Raw genomic sequence first — 17,562 nt, 5'->3', positions numbered from 1 at the left:
ATTTCTGAATGCATGGTTTTACATGAGAAAATGTAGTTGTCCAAAACAAAATAAATGTGTCATAGCACCTTTTTTTCTCGATAATTGTAATTTTATCGGCTAGTAATGTCAGGAGACATTCTTTCTCGCTGGCGTCCCAGTTTTCTTTCCGCTGTTTCTTTTTGTCAGCCATGTTGAAGTTGTCGTGTGCTCGTGCTTCTGCTATTGCATTGCACATGTGCAGTGCAAGCAGACATCGTCACCATGGCAACTAAAACACGGTCTAACTTTAGACTCAGCTAAAACCAAACTCTAAAGTTAGACTCGCCGTAGACTTTAGTCTAACTCAACCTCGCTACCAGAATGCCAAATCTTTCTTAAACCGAGCGTCGGGTTTAGTTAGACCGAGCGGCAGGTTTAAGGTGAATTTAAGGAAAGTCTAACTTTGCAATTAGTAGAATACGGGCCTTTGTCTTTAAATGGACCTACTCTTTCCCTAAGAGACACAAAATGCTGGAGTAACTCAGCAGGGCAGGCAGCATCTTTGGATAGAAGGAATGGGTGACGTTTCGGTTTGAGACCCTTCTTCAGAAGGACGTTTATGGACCCGAAAAGTCACCCATTCCTTCTATCGAGTGATGCTGCCTGGCCCGCAGAGTTACTCCAGCCTTTTGTGTCTATCTTTGGTGTAAACCAGCATCTGCAGTTCTTTCCTACACTTTCCATAGCTACCCTTTGTTATTATAGTGAATTAAGTTTTCTCATTCTGCAATTGCAGAATTGCATTCTCCCATTTCCCATTCTTGAAAAACAGGTATTAAAATATTGCAGGTATGCAATTGAACATTTAGAATTATGGAAACGGAGAATAGGACACAAAGACTTTGAAGTATGCATCACAGGAAATGTTAACTTTTACTAGGTTGTTTTGTAATTTATTCACTTAATTTGAAAGGGTGAATTACAGAATTGTGTTACATTGCGCCATTTAGCATTATTAATCACAGTAAAATGTCTTTACTGCACATCATAAAAAAGGACTTGGCAGGAAGCAACCAGAAGCATGATGAAAAATTGATTTGTAAAGGAAGTTTTTGATAAGAAATTACAGCAGGAATATAGAGTTTCATTTGTGAAATAAAAGGAAAGAACATATCCAGATCCAGATCAGGTTTTTAAGTGGATGAGATTAGATCTGTTTGGCATGAGGGTGACACATATCTAATTTAGGTTTTACATAGAAAGTGGAGTCAATGAAGAGAACACCAAAAAGTCCAGCAGTTAGTTCAAAATCAGAGATTTAATTTCTAGGATTTGTGGGGGTTTCATCAAGGTTCCCCATGGACTTCGATTACTTTTTCCAGTTTGTTTTGGTTCAAAGGTACCTGCTATAGAAAACAGATGCAAGTAATTTTAAAATGTTCATCCTCTTTCATATTCAAAATGGCCTGCACGATGTACAAATACATCTTGAAAATATATTGAACTGTACTGCCAGCAAAATGTCTAGATTAACTACTAAAACACTGCAACCAGGTCAAAACTAACTTTCCCGTTTTCAAGGTTATTGAACTTAATGCTGTCCAAGCTAAATATTGACCTGCAGTTTTGCATGATTTTGTTTTCAACATAAGCCCAGCAGGAAATATCTGCGGTCTAAACTAGTGAACATGAGTCACAACTTCACATTTTTAACCTTCAAAACTTCTGTATTACTCATCATCAGTTGAATGTCCGATGCCAGATGTCAAACTCAAATCTGCCTTGCAAAAAATATTAGGCCACACACGTCCAAGCTTGTACATTGACTACATAACAGAAGAAAATGTTAGTATACAAATTAACATTGATAGAAATAAAGTAAAGTAATACATGTTTAACTAAAGTACCACCAACCATGTTTTACTTCTGAATTATGTCAATTAAAAAAGTTAGTTCACTTTGGTTGCAGAAAAGTGAAATATGAAGTCAGCTTAAAAGAAAACATGGTGCTGCCAATCAGGGCTGGTGGGCCGGCAGCTCAGTCACCCAGGACTGGTGGGCTGGCAGTTCTGGTGGGCTGCCAACAATTCTGCCCAAAACAGGTGAGAGACTCTGTGAGAGAGAAGGGGGAGAGGGTGGAGAATCAATTTTAGACATTTTTCATTTATTTCTGCAAATCACAGCAATGAAGGAGGAAAGCCAATCCTGGCCTGGATCTCACCCGGGAGCCAATAAAGGGAGGGATAAAAATACAGTGTGAGGTTTAATACTTGCAGGGCGAATACTTACTAAAAGGCAGAAGGGACACCTCCTGGGCTAGTACACGCCTGATGGGCTAAAGGGAATCTTTTTTTTTTAAAAGAGTGAAATCTCAGTGAAAGGCACTTCTGGACTTTTCCTGGCCTGGCATGGGCCTTTTGAGCCAAAATTATCTTCCTGGGCTATTACGGGCATTTTGGGCAAAAGGGACTGGTTTCTCGGCTAATAGAGGCCTTGTGGGCCGAAATTAGTAGTTTCAGGCAGGCCAAACAACTCATTTCATTTCCATTTCAATTTCAAGCAGAGGGTAGGCCAAACAACTCATTTCATTTTCATTTCATTTCATTTCCATTGCCATTTCAGTTTCAAGCACAGGGCAGGCCAAAGAACTCATTTAATTTTCATTTCCATTTCATTTCAGTTCCATTGCCATTTCAGTTTAAAGCACAGGGCAGGCCAAACAACTAATCTCATTTTCATTTCATTTCATTTCCATTGCCATTTAAGTTTCAAGCAAAGGGCAGGCCAAACAACCCATTTAATTTTCATTTCCATTTCATTTCAGTTCCATTGCCATTTCAGTTTCAAACACAGGGCAGGCCAAACAACTCATCTCATTTTCATTTCCTTTCATTTCCATTGCCATTTCAATTTCAAGCACAGGGCAGGCCAAACAACATCACATTTTCATTTCATTTCATTTCCATTGCCATTTAAGTTTCAAGCAAAGGGTAGGCCAAACAACTCATTTTCATTTCCATTTATTTCATTTCCATTCCCATTTCAGTTTCATGCACAGGGCAGGCCAAACAACTCATTTTATTTTCATTAATGGCTAACAAATCATTTATTGCAAGTACATTGCAGACTCGCAGTTCAGTAGACTCGCAGTTCAGTAGACTCGCAGCAGAATCAGTTGTGGCCTCTCCCTCGCGATCTTCCAGAACGACTGACTCATGTCCAGGCATCCGGGGTTTTATAGTCCTGCCTGCCCCCCCCCCCGGGAAGGGGTGTTACCTTCATCATGGTGATTGACAGGCAAGAGGACCAATCAGCTGATCTCAAGATTTTTTTAAACATTCATAACTTTTTTTTTTTCTTCGATCGGAAAAGTCCTCAGGGCTCCCTCAACGGAGGACTGCGAGTAAGATGGCCAAAAATCATAGCGATATATGGTAGCGTTTTTTTTGTAAAATCAATATACGGCGCAGACAGGAAGTGGTCAAGGATAGATAGATAGATAGATAGATAGATAGATAGATAGATAGATAGATAGATAGATAGAAAGAAAAAGCCTTTAAACAATAGTTTTGTGACATCATACATAAAACTGAAATTCTCAAATAAAATATTTTAACATGATTCAGATTAATCAAAAACCCTCACAACGGCAGTACATGACAGGGAGAGATAGTTCATGAAGTTTGAGAAAATGTGATTAATGAACAAATTTCCTTGTTTAACATGCGTTCCTATGCGTTTTTTTACACATAACCGTTACATGAAATTTAGAAAGTCATTTTTTTCTAAAACATGATAGCTGATTTCTTCACTTTTGCTGTTTTTCAACATACAAATGTGCTTTCTTGCTATAAACATTGATTGTGACCAAATGAGTAATATTCTTGTTTTCTACTGAAACATGCGTTAGGCACGTTACATAGTGTCCAAGGGTGGACACCAAAATGAAAGTAGCTCCTGTTTCTTCCAGTATTTCATTTTTTGTAATTTCTTTCTCATGTTTTGAATAAACATTATGGAAGTAATTGTCCATACATAATAAGAGACTGCAGGTACATAATTTAATGGAAATATAGCTACTGCAAAATGGACCAGAGGGTAATAGTTGCGTGGAGTGGATAGAATATGCCGGTTTGATTAGATAAATGGCCACTGGTACAGCAGATATTTGTTGTTTGTCTAATCATACAATAGAATATGCTGAGTAGTGTTTGTAATTTGCATGTGATTGGTTAAGAAATAGCACAAAATATGCAGCTTACTAATTCTTGAAACATATTGTATCATATTTTCTGTTTAGAAGGCTATTATGCAAGGCTATTAGAAAAATGTAGTAAAATTGCCAAAGAACAGTGAAGCATCCTATCCTATCAAACGATCATTGGAATCTGGGCAGTTACTTCAGGGCAGGGTAGGTTTAGTTACTGCTTCCCTTGACGAGTAGCGAAGGCTTATCGGGGATGAAGGATATTTTGTAATGGAATATCAGCAACATGGGCAGTCAACGGTTAATATTCTGCTTGAAGATTCTGGTACCTGCTTAAGTTAAAGTTTGACAAAGCAGCATGAGATTAGAGGCAGTAATATCTGTCTGCTTATTTCTCTATAATGGCCCATTGTTACTGAAGCAGCAATAAAATGTGAGGTAGGAGAAGACAGAAACAAATCCCAGGACAAAGTAAAACAAACTTTAGGGAAATTGATTGTGGTCACTGTAGAAGCATTTCCAACCGCAGCCGGAGCCTCTCAGCAGATACTGGCATAGTAACCAAAGAAGAAAATAAATAAACACTCATTTATTTTCAGTGTTATGCAGAAACAAATAGCAGTACAGGCACTGGCAGAGTCAAAAATATAAAAGCTGGATTCCCTGCCTGCCAATCATAGCCATAAATCAAATCACATTAATTCTTTATAATAATTTCAGCCTACAAGCATATTGGGACCATTCTAAACGAGAAAAAATCATCATGGTATTAATGATTGTTGTTTTCCAACAGTATTTATCCAATGTTTTACGGGAGAGAGAGGGGGGAGAGAGAGAGAGGGGGGAGAGAGAGAGAGGGAGGAGAGAGAGAGAGAGAGGGAGGGGGAAGAGAGAGAGAGAGAGAGAGAGAGAGGGGGAGAGAGAGAGAGAGAGAGAGAGAGGGGGGGGAGAGGGGGGGAGAGAGAGAGAGAGGGGGGGGAAAGAGAAAGAGAGGGGGGGGGGGAAGAGAGGGGGGGGAAGAAGAGAGGGGGGGGACGAGAGGGGGGGAAGAGAGGGGGGGGAAGGGGGGGGAAGAGAGGGGGGGGAAGAGAGGGGGGGGAAGAGGGGGGGGGAGGGGGGGGGGGGGGGGGGGGGGGGAGGGGGGGGGGGGGAGGGGGGGGGGGAGGGGGGGGGGGGGGGGGGGGGGGGGGAAGGGAGGGGGGGGGAGAGGGAGGGGGGGGGGAGGGGGGGGGGGGAGAGGGGGGGGGGGGGAGGGGGGGGAGGGAGGGGGGGGGGGGGGGGGGGGGGGGGGGGGGGGGGAGAGGGGGGGGGGGGGGGGGGGGGGGGGGGGGGGGGGGAAGGGGGGGGGGGGGGGGGGGGGGGAGGGGGGGAGGGGGGGGGGGGGAGGGGGGGGGGGGGGGGGGGAGAGAGGGGGGGGGGGGGGGGGGAGAGGGGGGGGGAGGGAGGGGGGGGGGGGAGGGGGGGGGGGGAGAGGGGGCGGAGGGGGGGGGGAGAGAGAGGGGGGAGGGAATGGAGAGAAAGGAGAAATAGAGGGGGAGAGAACGAGAGAGAGAGAGAAAGAGAGAGAGAGAGAGGAGAGAGAGAGGGGGGAGAGGCGGAGAGAGGGGAGGGGGCGGGGGGGAGAGAGAGGGGGGGGGAGGGGGGGGGGGGGGAGAGGGGGGGGGAGAGGGGGGGGGAGAGGGGGGGGGGGGGGAGGGAGGGGGGGAGAGAGGGGGGGGAGAGAGGGGGGGGGAGAGGGGGGGGGAGAGGGGGGGAGGGAGGGGGAGAGGGGGGGGGGGAGAGAGGGGGGGGGGGAGAGGGGGGGGGAGAGAGAGGGGGGGGAGAGAGGGGGGGGGAGAGGGAGGGGGGGGGGGGGGGGAGGGGGGGGGGGGGGGGAGGGAGAGGGGGGAGGGAGGGGGGGGGAGGGGGGCGGGGGGGAGAAGAGGGGGGGGGGAGAGAGGGGGGGGAGAGAGGGGGGGGGGAGAGGAAGGGGGGGGGAGAGGGGGGGGGGAGAGGGGGGGGGGAGAGGGGGGGGAGCGGGGGGGGGGAGAGGGGGGGGAGAGAGGGGGGGGAGAGAGAGAGGGGGGGGGAGAGAGGGGGGAGGGGGGAGAGAGGGGGGGGGAGAGGGGGGAGGGAGAGGGGAGAGGGAGAGAGAGAGGGGGGGGAGGGGGGAGAGGGGGGGGGGAGGGGGGGGGGGAGGGGGGGGGAGGGGGGGAGGGGGGGGGGGGGAGGGAGGGGGGGGGAGAGGGGGGGGGGGAGAGGGGGGGGGAGGGGGGGGGGAGAGGGGGGGGGGGGGGAGGAGGGGGGGGAGAGGGGGGGGGGGGAGAGAGGGGGGGGGGGGGGAGGGGGGGGGGGAGAGAGGGGGGGAGAGAGGGGGAGGGAGGGGGGGGAGAGAGGGGGGGGGAGGGAGGGGGGGGGGAGGGGGGAGAGAGGGGGGGGGGGAGAGAGAGGGGGGGAGAGAGAGGGGGGGGGGGGAGGAGAGAGAGAGGGGGGGGGGGGAGAGGGGGGGGGGAGAGAGAGGGGGGGGGGAGAGAGGGAGGGGGGAGAGAGAGAGGGGGGGAGAGAGGGGGAGGAGAGAGGGAGGGGGGGGGGGGAGAGAGGGGGGGAGAGAGGGGGAGAGAGAGAGAGAGAGGGAGAGGGGGGAGAGAGAGAGGGGGGGGAGAGAGGGGGGGGGGAGAGGGGGGGGAGAGAGGGGGGGGAGAGAGGAGGGGGGGGGGAGAGAGAGGGAAGGAGGGGGGGGGAGAGAGGGGGGGGAGGGAGGGGGGGGAGAGAGGGGGGGAGAGAGAGAGGAGACGGGGAGCGTGGGGTTTATTTTCCCACACAAGCCATAGGTGACTGCGCAATCTGAACCCAAGCACCAAGTTGTAAGCGGCCGAAGGTACGCATCCCTCGGGACAGCCCCCACTCTCCCACGGCCACGTCTGTGGGTCGGGTGGAACGGAGGCGTGGGACAATGTTCATCCCTCCACAATGATGTGCTGGACGTGGGAGTCTGGACCAATCGCTGACAAGTACCGCCCCCCGGCAGCGTCATGTCCGTTATTTGACTTTTCTGTTGAGCGCCATCGACTACAAGCGGCCCGTTGGCTTGTAGGCGACACCGCCTTTCGGGTAGGTGGCATTTCGGCAGAGCGGCCATTCGGTGAGATTGCTTTTAGGCGATGCAACCTTTCGATTAGTTGGCTTTTAGGCGCCAGCCCTTTTGGTTAGTTTGCATTTAGGTGTCACACCCTTTCAGTAAGTTGGCGTTTCGGCTTCGTTTTCATTTGGTTATTTGGCGTTTCGGCTTTGTTTCCATTTGGTTATTTGGCTTCCACTTCTTTGCTTCGGCTTCTCAACGTCAGCGCCACGTCCGGGTACCGTTCTCATGGTGCGAATGTTACTTACCACTCCACAGCCCATGCCAGCATTTTGTCTAGATCTTGCAATCCATGCAAACACAGACTGCTAAATAGTTGGAATTGAACAATGAAAAACCATGACTGAATATTCACCTGATCTTATGATGGAAGGTCATTAAAGAAGCTGCTGAAGATGGTTGGCCCTGGAACATTGCTCTGAGGGTTACTTCAACACATGATGTCCTTTCCTTTCAATGTACAGTAATTGGAGTGTTTTCCCTTTGATGCCCATTGACTTTAACAGGCACCTTGCTACCATACTTAGTCAATTGCTGCTATTTTGACAAGGGCAATCACTCTTAGCTCATCTCTGGAATTCAGGTGTTGGGAGGAACTGCAGACGCTGGTTTAAACCGATGACAGACACAAAAAGTTAGTGTAGACCAGGCAGCATCTCTGGAGAAAAGGAATAGGTGACGTTTCGCATCGAGACCCTTCTTCAAATGAGCTAATACAGACAGTGGAACTCAACATATGACAGTAAAATTAATACCAGGACTAGGATGGGGGAGGGATGGTGTGAGAGGGGATGCAAGGGTTACTTTAAGTTAGAGAAACCAATATTCATACCACTGGGTTGTGAGCTGCCCATGCAAAATATTTGTATCAGCTCATTATCACCTATCTCACCGCCAACAATGGACCGCCAGCACCGCCATTCATTGTGATCATTGGCTGATCGTCCCCAATCAATAATCCATGCCTGCCTTCTCCCCATATCCCTTGATTCCACTAGCCCCTAGAGCTCTATCTAACTCTCTCTTAAATCCATCCAGTGATTTAGCCTCCACTGTCCTCTGGGGCAGTGAATTCCACAAATTCACAACTCTCTGGGTGAAAAAAAATGTTTTCACCTCAGTCTTAAATGGCCTTATTCTAAGACTGTGGCCCCTGGGTCTGGACTCGCCCAAAATTGGGAACATTTTTCCTGCATCTAGCTTGTCCAGTCCATTTATAATTTTATGTGTTTCTATCAGACCCCCCTCATCCTTCTAAACTCCAGTGAATACAAGCCTAGTCTTTTCAATCTTTCCCCATATGACAGTCCCGCCATCCCAGGGATCAATCTCATGAACCTACGTTGCACTGCCTCAATCACAAGGATGTCCTTCCTCAAATTAGGAGACCAAAACTGTACACAATACTCCAGATGTGATCTTACCAGAGCCCTGTATAACTGCAGAAGAACCTCTTTACTCCTATACTGAAATCCTCTTGTTATGAAGGCCAACATTCTATTAGCTTTCTTCACTGCCTGCTGTACCTGTAAGCCAACTTTCAGTCACCGGTGTACAAGGACCCCCAGGTCTCGCTGCACCTCCCCCTTACCTAACCTAACCCCATTGAGATAATAATCTGCCCCCTTGTTTTTGCCGCCAAAGTGGATAACCTCACATGTATCTATATTATACTGCGTCTGCCACGCATCTGCTCACTCACTCAAACTGTCCAGGTCACCCTGCAACCTCCTAACATCCTCTTCACAGTTCACACCCTGCTTTGTGACATCTGCAAACTTGCTAGTGTTGCTCTTAATTCCCTCTTCCAAACCATTAGTATATGGTAAACAGTTGCGGCCCCAATACCGAGCCTTGCGGCACTCCACTCGCCTTGGACTAATAATTTTACTGTTATCCAAATGCCCCATTATTACGTCTTTAATAATTGACTCCAGCATCTTTCCCACCACCGGTCATGCTAACTGGTCTGTAATTCCCCGTTTTCTCTCTCGTTCTTGAAAAGTGGGATAACATTAGCTATCCTCCATTCCACCAGAACTGATCCTGAATCTAGTGAACATTGGAAAATCATCATCAATGCGTCCACTATTCTTAGAGCCACCTCCCTGAGGACCCTGGGATGCAGACCATCAGGCCTTGGGGATTTATCATCCTTCAGTCCCATTAGCCTACGCAATACTATTTCTCGCCTAATGAAAATTGATTTCAGTTCTTCTACCCCCTTAGATCCTCTGTCCTCCTGTACATCTGGAAGATAGTTTGTGTCTTCCTTAGTGGACAGTTTCGAAGTACCTGTTCAACTTCTGCCATTTCCTTGTTACCCATAATAATTTCACCCGTGTTTCCTTCAAAGGACCCACATTTGACTTTGCTACTCTTTTTCCCTTAACATATCTAAAGAAGCATTTACTGTCCTTCTTTATATTCCTCGCCAGCTTCCCCTCGTATTTCATCTTTTCAACCCGTATTGCCCGTTTTGTTTCCTTCTGTTGTCCTATGAAAGTTTTCCAATCCTCTGGCTTCCGGCTACTCTTTGCTGTGTTATACATCTTTTCTTTAGTTTTATCCTATCCCTAACTTCTCTTGTCAGCCACAGTTGCCTCTTACTCCCCTTAGAATCTTTCTTCCTTTTTGGGATGAAATGATCCTGCGTATTCCGGATTATGCCCAGAAATTCCTGCCATTGCTGTTCCACCGTCATTCCTGCTAATATCCCTTTCTAGTCTACCTTGGCCAGCTCCTCTCTTATGCCTTCATAATCCCCTTTGTACAACTGACACTTCCGATTTAACCTTCTCCTTCCCAAATTGCAGATTAAAACTAATCAAGTTATGATCACTACCTCCAAGCGGTTCCTTTACCTCGAGTTCCCTTATCAAATCTGGTTCATTAGACAACACTAAATCCAGAATTGCCTTTTCTCTGGTCGGCTCCATTACAAGCTGCTCTAAGAATCCATCTCAGAGGCACTCTACAAACTCTCTTTCTTGGGGACCTGAACCAACCTGATTTTCCCAGTCTACCTGCATATTGAAATCCCCCATCACCACAGTGGCATTACCTTTGTTACATGCCAGTTTTAACTCCTGCTGCAACTTACATCCGGGCTACATCCGGGCTACTATTTGGGGGTCTGTAGATAACACCAATTAGTGTCCACTTGCCTTTACAATCCCTCAACTCAATCCACAGTGACTCTTCCTCGTCAGTCCCTATGTCTTCCTTCGCAAGGGACTGAATTCCATCCCTCTCCAGCAGAGCTACCCCCTTCCTCTGCCCACCTGCCTGTCCTTTCTATAGGATGTATAACCCTGAATATTAAGTTCTCAGGGCTGATCCTCCTACAGCCACGTCTCAGTAATCTCCACAATGTCATATCTGCCAACCTCTAACTGAGCCTCAAGCTCATTTACTTTACTTCTTATACTTTGCGCATAGTTTTCTCTGACTCTCAGTCTGAAGAAGGGTTTTGACGCAAAACTTCACCTATTCTTTTTCTCCAAAAGGTGCTGCCTGACCCGCTGAGTTACTCCAGCGTTTTGTGTGTATGACTTCTGGAATTCAGGTGTTTGGTCCATGCTTGCACCTGTGCTGGGCCACATCATCATTGAGGATGGGGATGTTCTTGCTAGGTTTCAGTTGCCCACCACTATTCACTACTCGATGTGATATGTGATATGGCTGCAGGGTTTCATTCTGATCCACTGGTCATGAGATTGCTTACTTCTTTCTATCTAATGCTGTTTTTGCTCCTTTTAATAGCACTGCGTTACAACCTCACTTTGTTGGTACATCATCACTTTTGGAATGCCAGGTGCTGCTCCCAGCAATGAACTAGATTTGATAGTAATAGTAGAGTGATGGATATGTAAGGCCACAATATTACATATTGAGTTGATGTACTTCTGATTCTTTGTTGCAGCATGCTTTTGGGTTGGGTTTAATGCAAGTCTTTCCCATTTAGCACAATTGTGGTACATGGAGGAGCAATGATTAACCTGCTGTGGCAACATGATAAAATGGTAATCCAGAGGAAGTTTCCGTGCTCATGTATACATTGACAGTGCCAAAGTAGAAATTTATAGAAATAAATATCACCCACGATTTGTCCTGGACCAGCCATATTGGAACAATGTGCAAGGAAGCACAGTAACATAGAAACATAGAAAATAGGTGCAGAATAGTGTATAGAAAGGAACTGCAGATGCTGGCTTACACCAAAGATAGACACAATATTCTGGAGTAACTCAGCGGGTCAGGCAGAATCCCTGGAGGAATGGGGACCTTTCTTCAGACCCGAAACGTCACCCATCCTTTATCTCTGGAGATGCTGCCTGATCTGCTGAATTACATAGAAACATAGAAAATAGGTGCAGGAGTAGGCCATTCGGCCCTTTGAGCCTGCACCACCATTCAATCAGATTCAGATTCAGATTCAATTTTAATTGTCAGTGTACAGTACAGTCATTGTCAGTGTACAGTACAGAGACAACAGAATGCATTTAGCATCTCCCTGGAAGAGCGGCATAGCACATGATTTGAATAAATAATAATAAATGTCCGGGGGGGGGTGATTGGCAGTCACCGAGGTACGTTGTTGAGTAGAGTGACAGCCGCCGGGAAGAAGCTGTTCCTCGACCTGCTGGTTCGGCAACGGAGAGACCTGTAGCGCCTCCCGGATGGTAGGAGGGTAAACAGTCCATGGTTGGGGTGAGAACAGTCCTTGGCGATGCTGAGCGCCCTCCGCAGACAACGCTTGCTTTGGACAGACTCAATGGAGGGGAGCGAGGAACCGGTGATGCGTTGGGCAATTTTCACCACCCTCTGCAATGCCTTCCGGTCGGAGACAGAGCAGTTGCCATACCATACTGTGATGCAGTTGGTAAGGATGCTCTCGATGGTGCAGCGGTAGAAGTTCACCAGGATCTGAGGAGACAGATGGACCTTCTTCAGTCTCCTCAGGAAGAAGAGACGCTGATGAGCCTTCTTGATCAGAGTAGAGGTATTGTGGGTCCAAGAGAGGTCATCGGAGATGTTGACTCCCAGGAACCTGAAGCTAGAAACACGTTCCACCTCCGTCCCGTTAATGTGGATGGGGGTGTGCGTGCCGCCTCTGGACTTCCTGAAGTCTACAATGAGCTCCTTGGTCTTCTTGGAGTTCAGGGCCAGGTTGTTGTCAGCGCACCATGCTGCTAAGTGCTGGACCTCCTCCCTGTAGGCCAACTCATTGTTGTTGCTGATGAGGCCAATCACCGTTGTATCATCTGCATACTTGATGATGGTGTTAGTACCATGTACAGGTGTGCAGTCATATGTGAAGAGGAGAGTAGAGGAGGGGGCTCAGCACACAGCCCTGTGGAACGCCGGTGTTCAGGGTGAGGGTTGAAGAGGTGTGCTTGTCTAACCTCACAGACTGGGGTCTGTTGGTTAGAAAGTCCAGTATCCAGTTGCAGAGGGAGGGGTCGATGCCCAGGTTACCGCGTTTGGTAATCAGTTTTGATGGAATAATGGTGTTGAATGCTGAGCTGTAATCGATGAACAGCATTCTTACGTAAGTGTCTCTGTTGTCGAGGTGGCAGAGGGCGGAGTGAAGTGCCGTTGAGATGGCATCCTCCATACTCCTGTTCTTGCGGTAGGCAAACTGATAGGGATCCAGTGTGGGGGGTAGGCAGCTTTTGAGGTGTGCCAGGACCAGCCTCTCGAAGCACTTGGTGATGATGGGGGTAAGTGCAACTGGGCGGAAGTCGTTGAGGCTTGCCGCAGTGGAGTGTTTTGGCACTGGCACGATGGAGGTGGTTTTAAGGCAAGTGGGGACAACTGCTTGGGCAAGTGACAGGTTGAAGATGTCAGCCCAGACATCTGTCAGCTGTGCAGCACAGGCCCCGAGCACGCGCCCGGGGATGCCGTCAGGGCCTGCAGCTTTACGTGCATTAGTCCTACTCAGTGCCACGTATACGTCGTAGGGGGTGAGTGTGAGGGGTTGGTGATCGGCAGGTAGCACAGCCTTGATGGCTGTCTCTAGATTGTCCCTGTCGAAGCGGCCATAGAAGTGATTAAGCTCCTCAAGGAAGGATATGATAATGGCTGATCATCCAACTCAGTATCCTGTACCTGCCCTCTCTCCATACCCCAATACCTTTAGCCACAAGGGCCACATCTAATTCCCTCTTAAATATAGCCAATGAACTGGCCTCAATTACCTTCTGTGGCAGAGAATTCCAGAGATTCACCACTCTCTGTGTGAGAAATGTTTTTCTCATCTCAGTCCTAAAAGACTTCCCCCTTATCCTTAAACTGTGTCCCCTTGTTCTGGACTTCCCCAACATCGGGAACATTCTTCCTGCATCTAGCCTGTCCAACCCCTTAAGAATTTTGTAAGGTTCTATAAGATCCCCCCTCAACCTTCTAAATTCTAGCGAGTACAAGCCGAGTCTATCCAGTCTTTGTTCATATGAAAGTCCTGACATCCCAGGAATCAGTCTGGTGAACCTTCTCTGTACTCCCTCTATGGCAAGAATGTCTTTCCTCAGATTAGAAGACCAAAGCCGTACACAATACTGCAGGTGTGGTCTCACCAAGACCCTGTACAACTGCAATAGAACCTCCCTGCTCTTAAGTAAAGTAACGCCATTACTTCCTTAAAAGGCCTAGGTAGTTTGGCATGTCCCCAGCAATTCTTACCAACTTCTACAGGTGCATCATATGTGTCTTTTTACAATACTGGAGAGTTTTTGACGAACTAGATTAGTATTCACTTTCTTACACCAATACACTGAGCTTAACAAAAATCTACCCATCATGTGACACCTTATAAATAGCAGATATAACTTAGATAACTTCAAGACTGAAAGTCAAAAACATTTTTCATAACAGACAAATTTTCATCGTTTTACCATTTTCGACACCAAAAGAGTGACATTAAAAACTCTGCCACATTTAGTCATGAATATTGAATTCATAAATAAACTTCATATGGCCCCTCATACATATACGTTTTGATAATGGTCTAGGGAAATATCTTCATCTATACTAGGACAAAAATACAGTAACATAAAGATAATACAGTACAGTAAAGATCCAGTAACGGTCGTTATCCAGTCACAACGACCGTTATCGGGGTCAGTACCCAAGTAAGTTAAATCACGGAGGCTCCAAACCTCTAATGCTTTTCAAAAACCCAATGAGGTATCCTATGGTAGTAGCGATTTTTGGGTGTTAATTAATTTTTTCTTATTTTACAATTTAATATATCAAAAACATCGTGGTGTGAAAAACGCAACGACCATTCACGATATATTTTCCGACTTTTTAAATTAAGAAATACTGATTTTTTTTTAACATAAATTGGTCATCAAACTAAGAAACTGAGCCAATTTTCAATTTGGCAACACACTATCTCTTGTTTACCATTTGTACGGACCAAGTCGTCAATTTCATTCCTTCATGTCAACTTCGGGAAGCTCCGCAACGACCGTTACGAAGACATTTTACTTACAAAAAATCAGCCTAAATCAAACGATCTTACGAATCATCGGTCATTGAGATCGCTCAAATCCATAAGGTAATGTACCGGTTAGATCACATTGGTGAAAATGCTTGGTTTTCGCTGGGACACCAAAACAAACGTTTTTTTTAGTGTCCACCGCAACGTAGGTTTGTGTGTATGATGCGTAACGCGCATTGCGGTATCCACTCAGATGGATGCAGTATTCTACTACATGATCATGTGAATGAAGTGGAAATGATGTTTGAAATTTTATTGTTCCATGTGGTATTCATAACCATAGAAAGGAATAAGAAATATGTGTACTTACTGTGCCAACCAAGTCACTGGTGGACACCATGCAACAACCATTACACAAAATGGATTTGCGTAATTTGATGCCATTTTCAGAAATTTGCCATCAATATGCCAACTTTTCTTATATTTGTTAGTTGATACTATGTTAGTCATGAACCCAATAAAGTGTTTGTCAACGTTTTTGAAGGGATTTGAAATTTGACCCTATTCGTCACATTTTTTGTGTGCAGTTTTGCAAAAAGACACATATGGGATAGTTTGCAAACAGCTCTATCCAAGAATGCAAGCAATTGCAGACCCAGATCATCACACAAACAAACCTTGCTTCCATTTACTCCATCTACACTACACCCCGCCTCAACAAGGCTACCAGCATAATCAAGAACAAGTCTCACCCCCTTCTTCCCTCTCCCAACAGGCATGAGGTGCAGAAGTGTGAAAACACATACCTCCAGATTCAGGGACAGCTTCTTCACAGCTGGTAAAATAATGGTTCAATAGTAACTGAACCATTCTAGTGCCGACCTCCCATCTACCTCATTGGAGACCCTCGGACTACCTATAATCGGACTTTACCTTGCATTAAACGGTATTCCCTTTACTCCGTATCTGTACACTATGGACGGCTTGAACATAATCATGACTGATACAAAATGCTGGAGTAACTCAGTGAGTCAGGCAGCATTTCTGGAGAAATTGAATACGCCACGTTTTGGGTTGGAACCCTTCAGACCCAAAACATTGCCTATTCCTTTTCACCAGAAATACTGCCTGACCCACTGTGTTTACGCCAACATTTTGTGTCTATCTTCAGCATCGGCAGTTACCTCCTACACAATTGTAATCATATCTTTTCGCTGACTGGATCGCACACAACAAAAAAGCTTTTCACTGTACCTCAGTACACATAACAATTACAAACTTGATTAATTTGATGCAATGAGACTTCATGGGATCCAGAGTAAAGTTAAGATCATCATTGACTACTTTTTCCCACCATTGTGCCACCAACACTGGCAGGTCTGTCCTGCCCATGGGGCAAGATATACCCAGGGATCGTGGTGGGCAAGCTAACACGCTACTTGGTAAATGTAATTGTATAAACAGGACAAGGTGGATCAATAACCAAGCTGACCTCCCGGTGGCTCAGCACTTCAACTCCCCCTCCCACTCCGCCTCCGACCTCTCTGTCCTGGGTCTCCTCCATGGCCACAGCGAGCAGCACCGGAAATTGGAGGAACAGCACCTCATATTCCGTTTGGGGAGTCTGCACCCCGGGGGCATGAACATCGAATTCTCCCAATTCTGTTAGTCCTTGCTGTCTCCTCCCCTTCCTCAGCTCCCCTGCTGTCTCCTCCCATCCCCCAGCCTTCGGGCTCCTCCTCCTCCTCCTTTTCCCTTTCTTGTCCCCACCCACCCCCACCCCCGATCAGTCTGAAGAAGGGTTTCGGCCCGAAACGTTGCCTATTTCCTTCGCTCCATAGATGCTGCTGCACCCGCTGAGTTTCTCCAGCTTTTCTGTGTAACCCTGTATAAACAGGACAGTTGGGGCTGTTTCTCCACGGGTCTATGAAACCACTCTCCAATTTAGAAATCAGTCCCTGGATATCTGTGAGGTCTCTTCACTTTCTCTCTTAATAATTCAGCAATAAGCTAATTCACCACCTTCACCACCTCCAGTTTAAATTCCATTTGGAATATTTTGGAGGAATAAGAAACCAAGAAGAACCAAGAACAAATAACAGTCATACTGTTAAATTAAATATCTAAGTAAAATTATTCCAGTTAGTGAAACGGTGCTGCTTCTCCACAGAGCAAATGCTGAATTATTCTATTGTTCTACTTTTCATTCCTGGTGGAGAAACAACAACATTTAAAACACTCTGGAGGAAGTGTGCCTGCATTTTTATCTTTCCCCGGGAAACGCGCTTCCTTCTCGGTGATCCCCAGCGGTCATTGAACATGTTACCTGTCAAGGCGTAATGCATGCCGCCAATTCCACTGTACAGCTCCAGCACCCTGGGCCTTGGTGTGGGGGCGCCAGGCTCCATCATAGCAACAGGCCGGTCTCCAGGCGAAACCCCACCGCATCGATGTTCCCCCGCGGCACACGCGCCCGGACAACGGTTCCGCCCGCCCGCCCGCCAGCCCGGCCACACTGAACGGGGCGACGCCACTACTACATGTCAAACAAAGATAGACACAGGTAGAGTGCTGGGGTAACTTGGTAGATAGAAAAAGCCCGAGTAGTTCAGCGGGTCAGGCAGCATCACTGGAGAAAAGGAATGGGTATTGTTTCAGCGAGACCCTAAAGAAGAGTCTCAAACCAAAATGTAACCCATTCCTTCTCTCAAGAGATGCTGCCTGTCCCACTGAGTCACTCCAGCATTTTGTGTCTGCGGTGTAAACCAGCAACTGCAGTTCCTTCCTACCCATTTTGTCTGCTCTCTCAGACAAGAGTTCGGCATCACC

General features: G+C 47.3%; 1 protein-coding gene across 2 annotated transcripts in view; it reads right to left on the bottom strand.

Moving 5' to 3' along the window:
• Positions 1-17,216, bottom strand: part of trdmt1 (tRNA aspartic acid methyltransferase 1) — a 67,473-nt gene extending 50,257 nt beyond the window's left edge. Inside the window, exon 1 of one of the 2 annotated variants that reach the window (XM_055655157.1) lies at positions 17,060-17,216. In XM_055655157.1, coding sequence (XP_055511132.1) covers positions 17,060-17,144 — 85 coding nt within the window. In that variant the 5' untranslated portion in view covers positions 17,145-17,216. The remainder of the gene's footprint in view (positions 1-17,059) is intronic. The other variant, XM_055655163.1, reaches the window with a different exon arrangement.
• Between the last annotated feature and the right edge of the window lie 346 nt (positions 17,217-17,562).

This window comes from Leucoraja erinacea, chromosome 2, assembly GCF_028641065.1.
Source record: "Leucoraja erinacea ecotype New England chromosome 2, Leri_hhj_1, whole genome shotgun sequence".
NCBI classification, from domain to species: Eukaryota; Metazoa; Chordata; class Chondrichthyes; order Rajiformes; family Rajidae; genus Leucoraja; species Leucoraja erinaceus.
The sequence above is the reverse complement of the archived record's forward strand: the minus strand, read 5'-3'. Positions and strand labels throughout refer to the sequence as shown.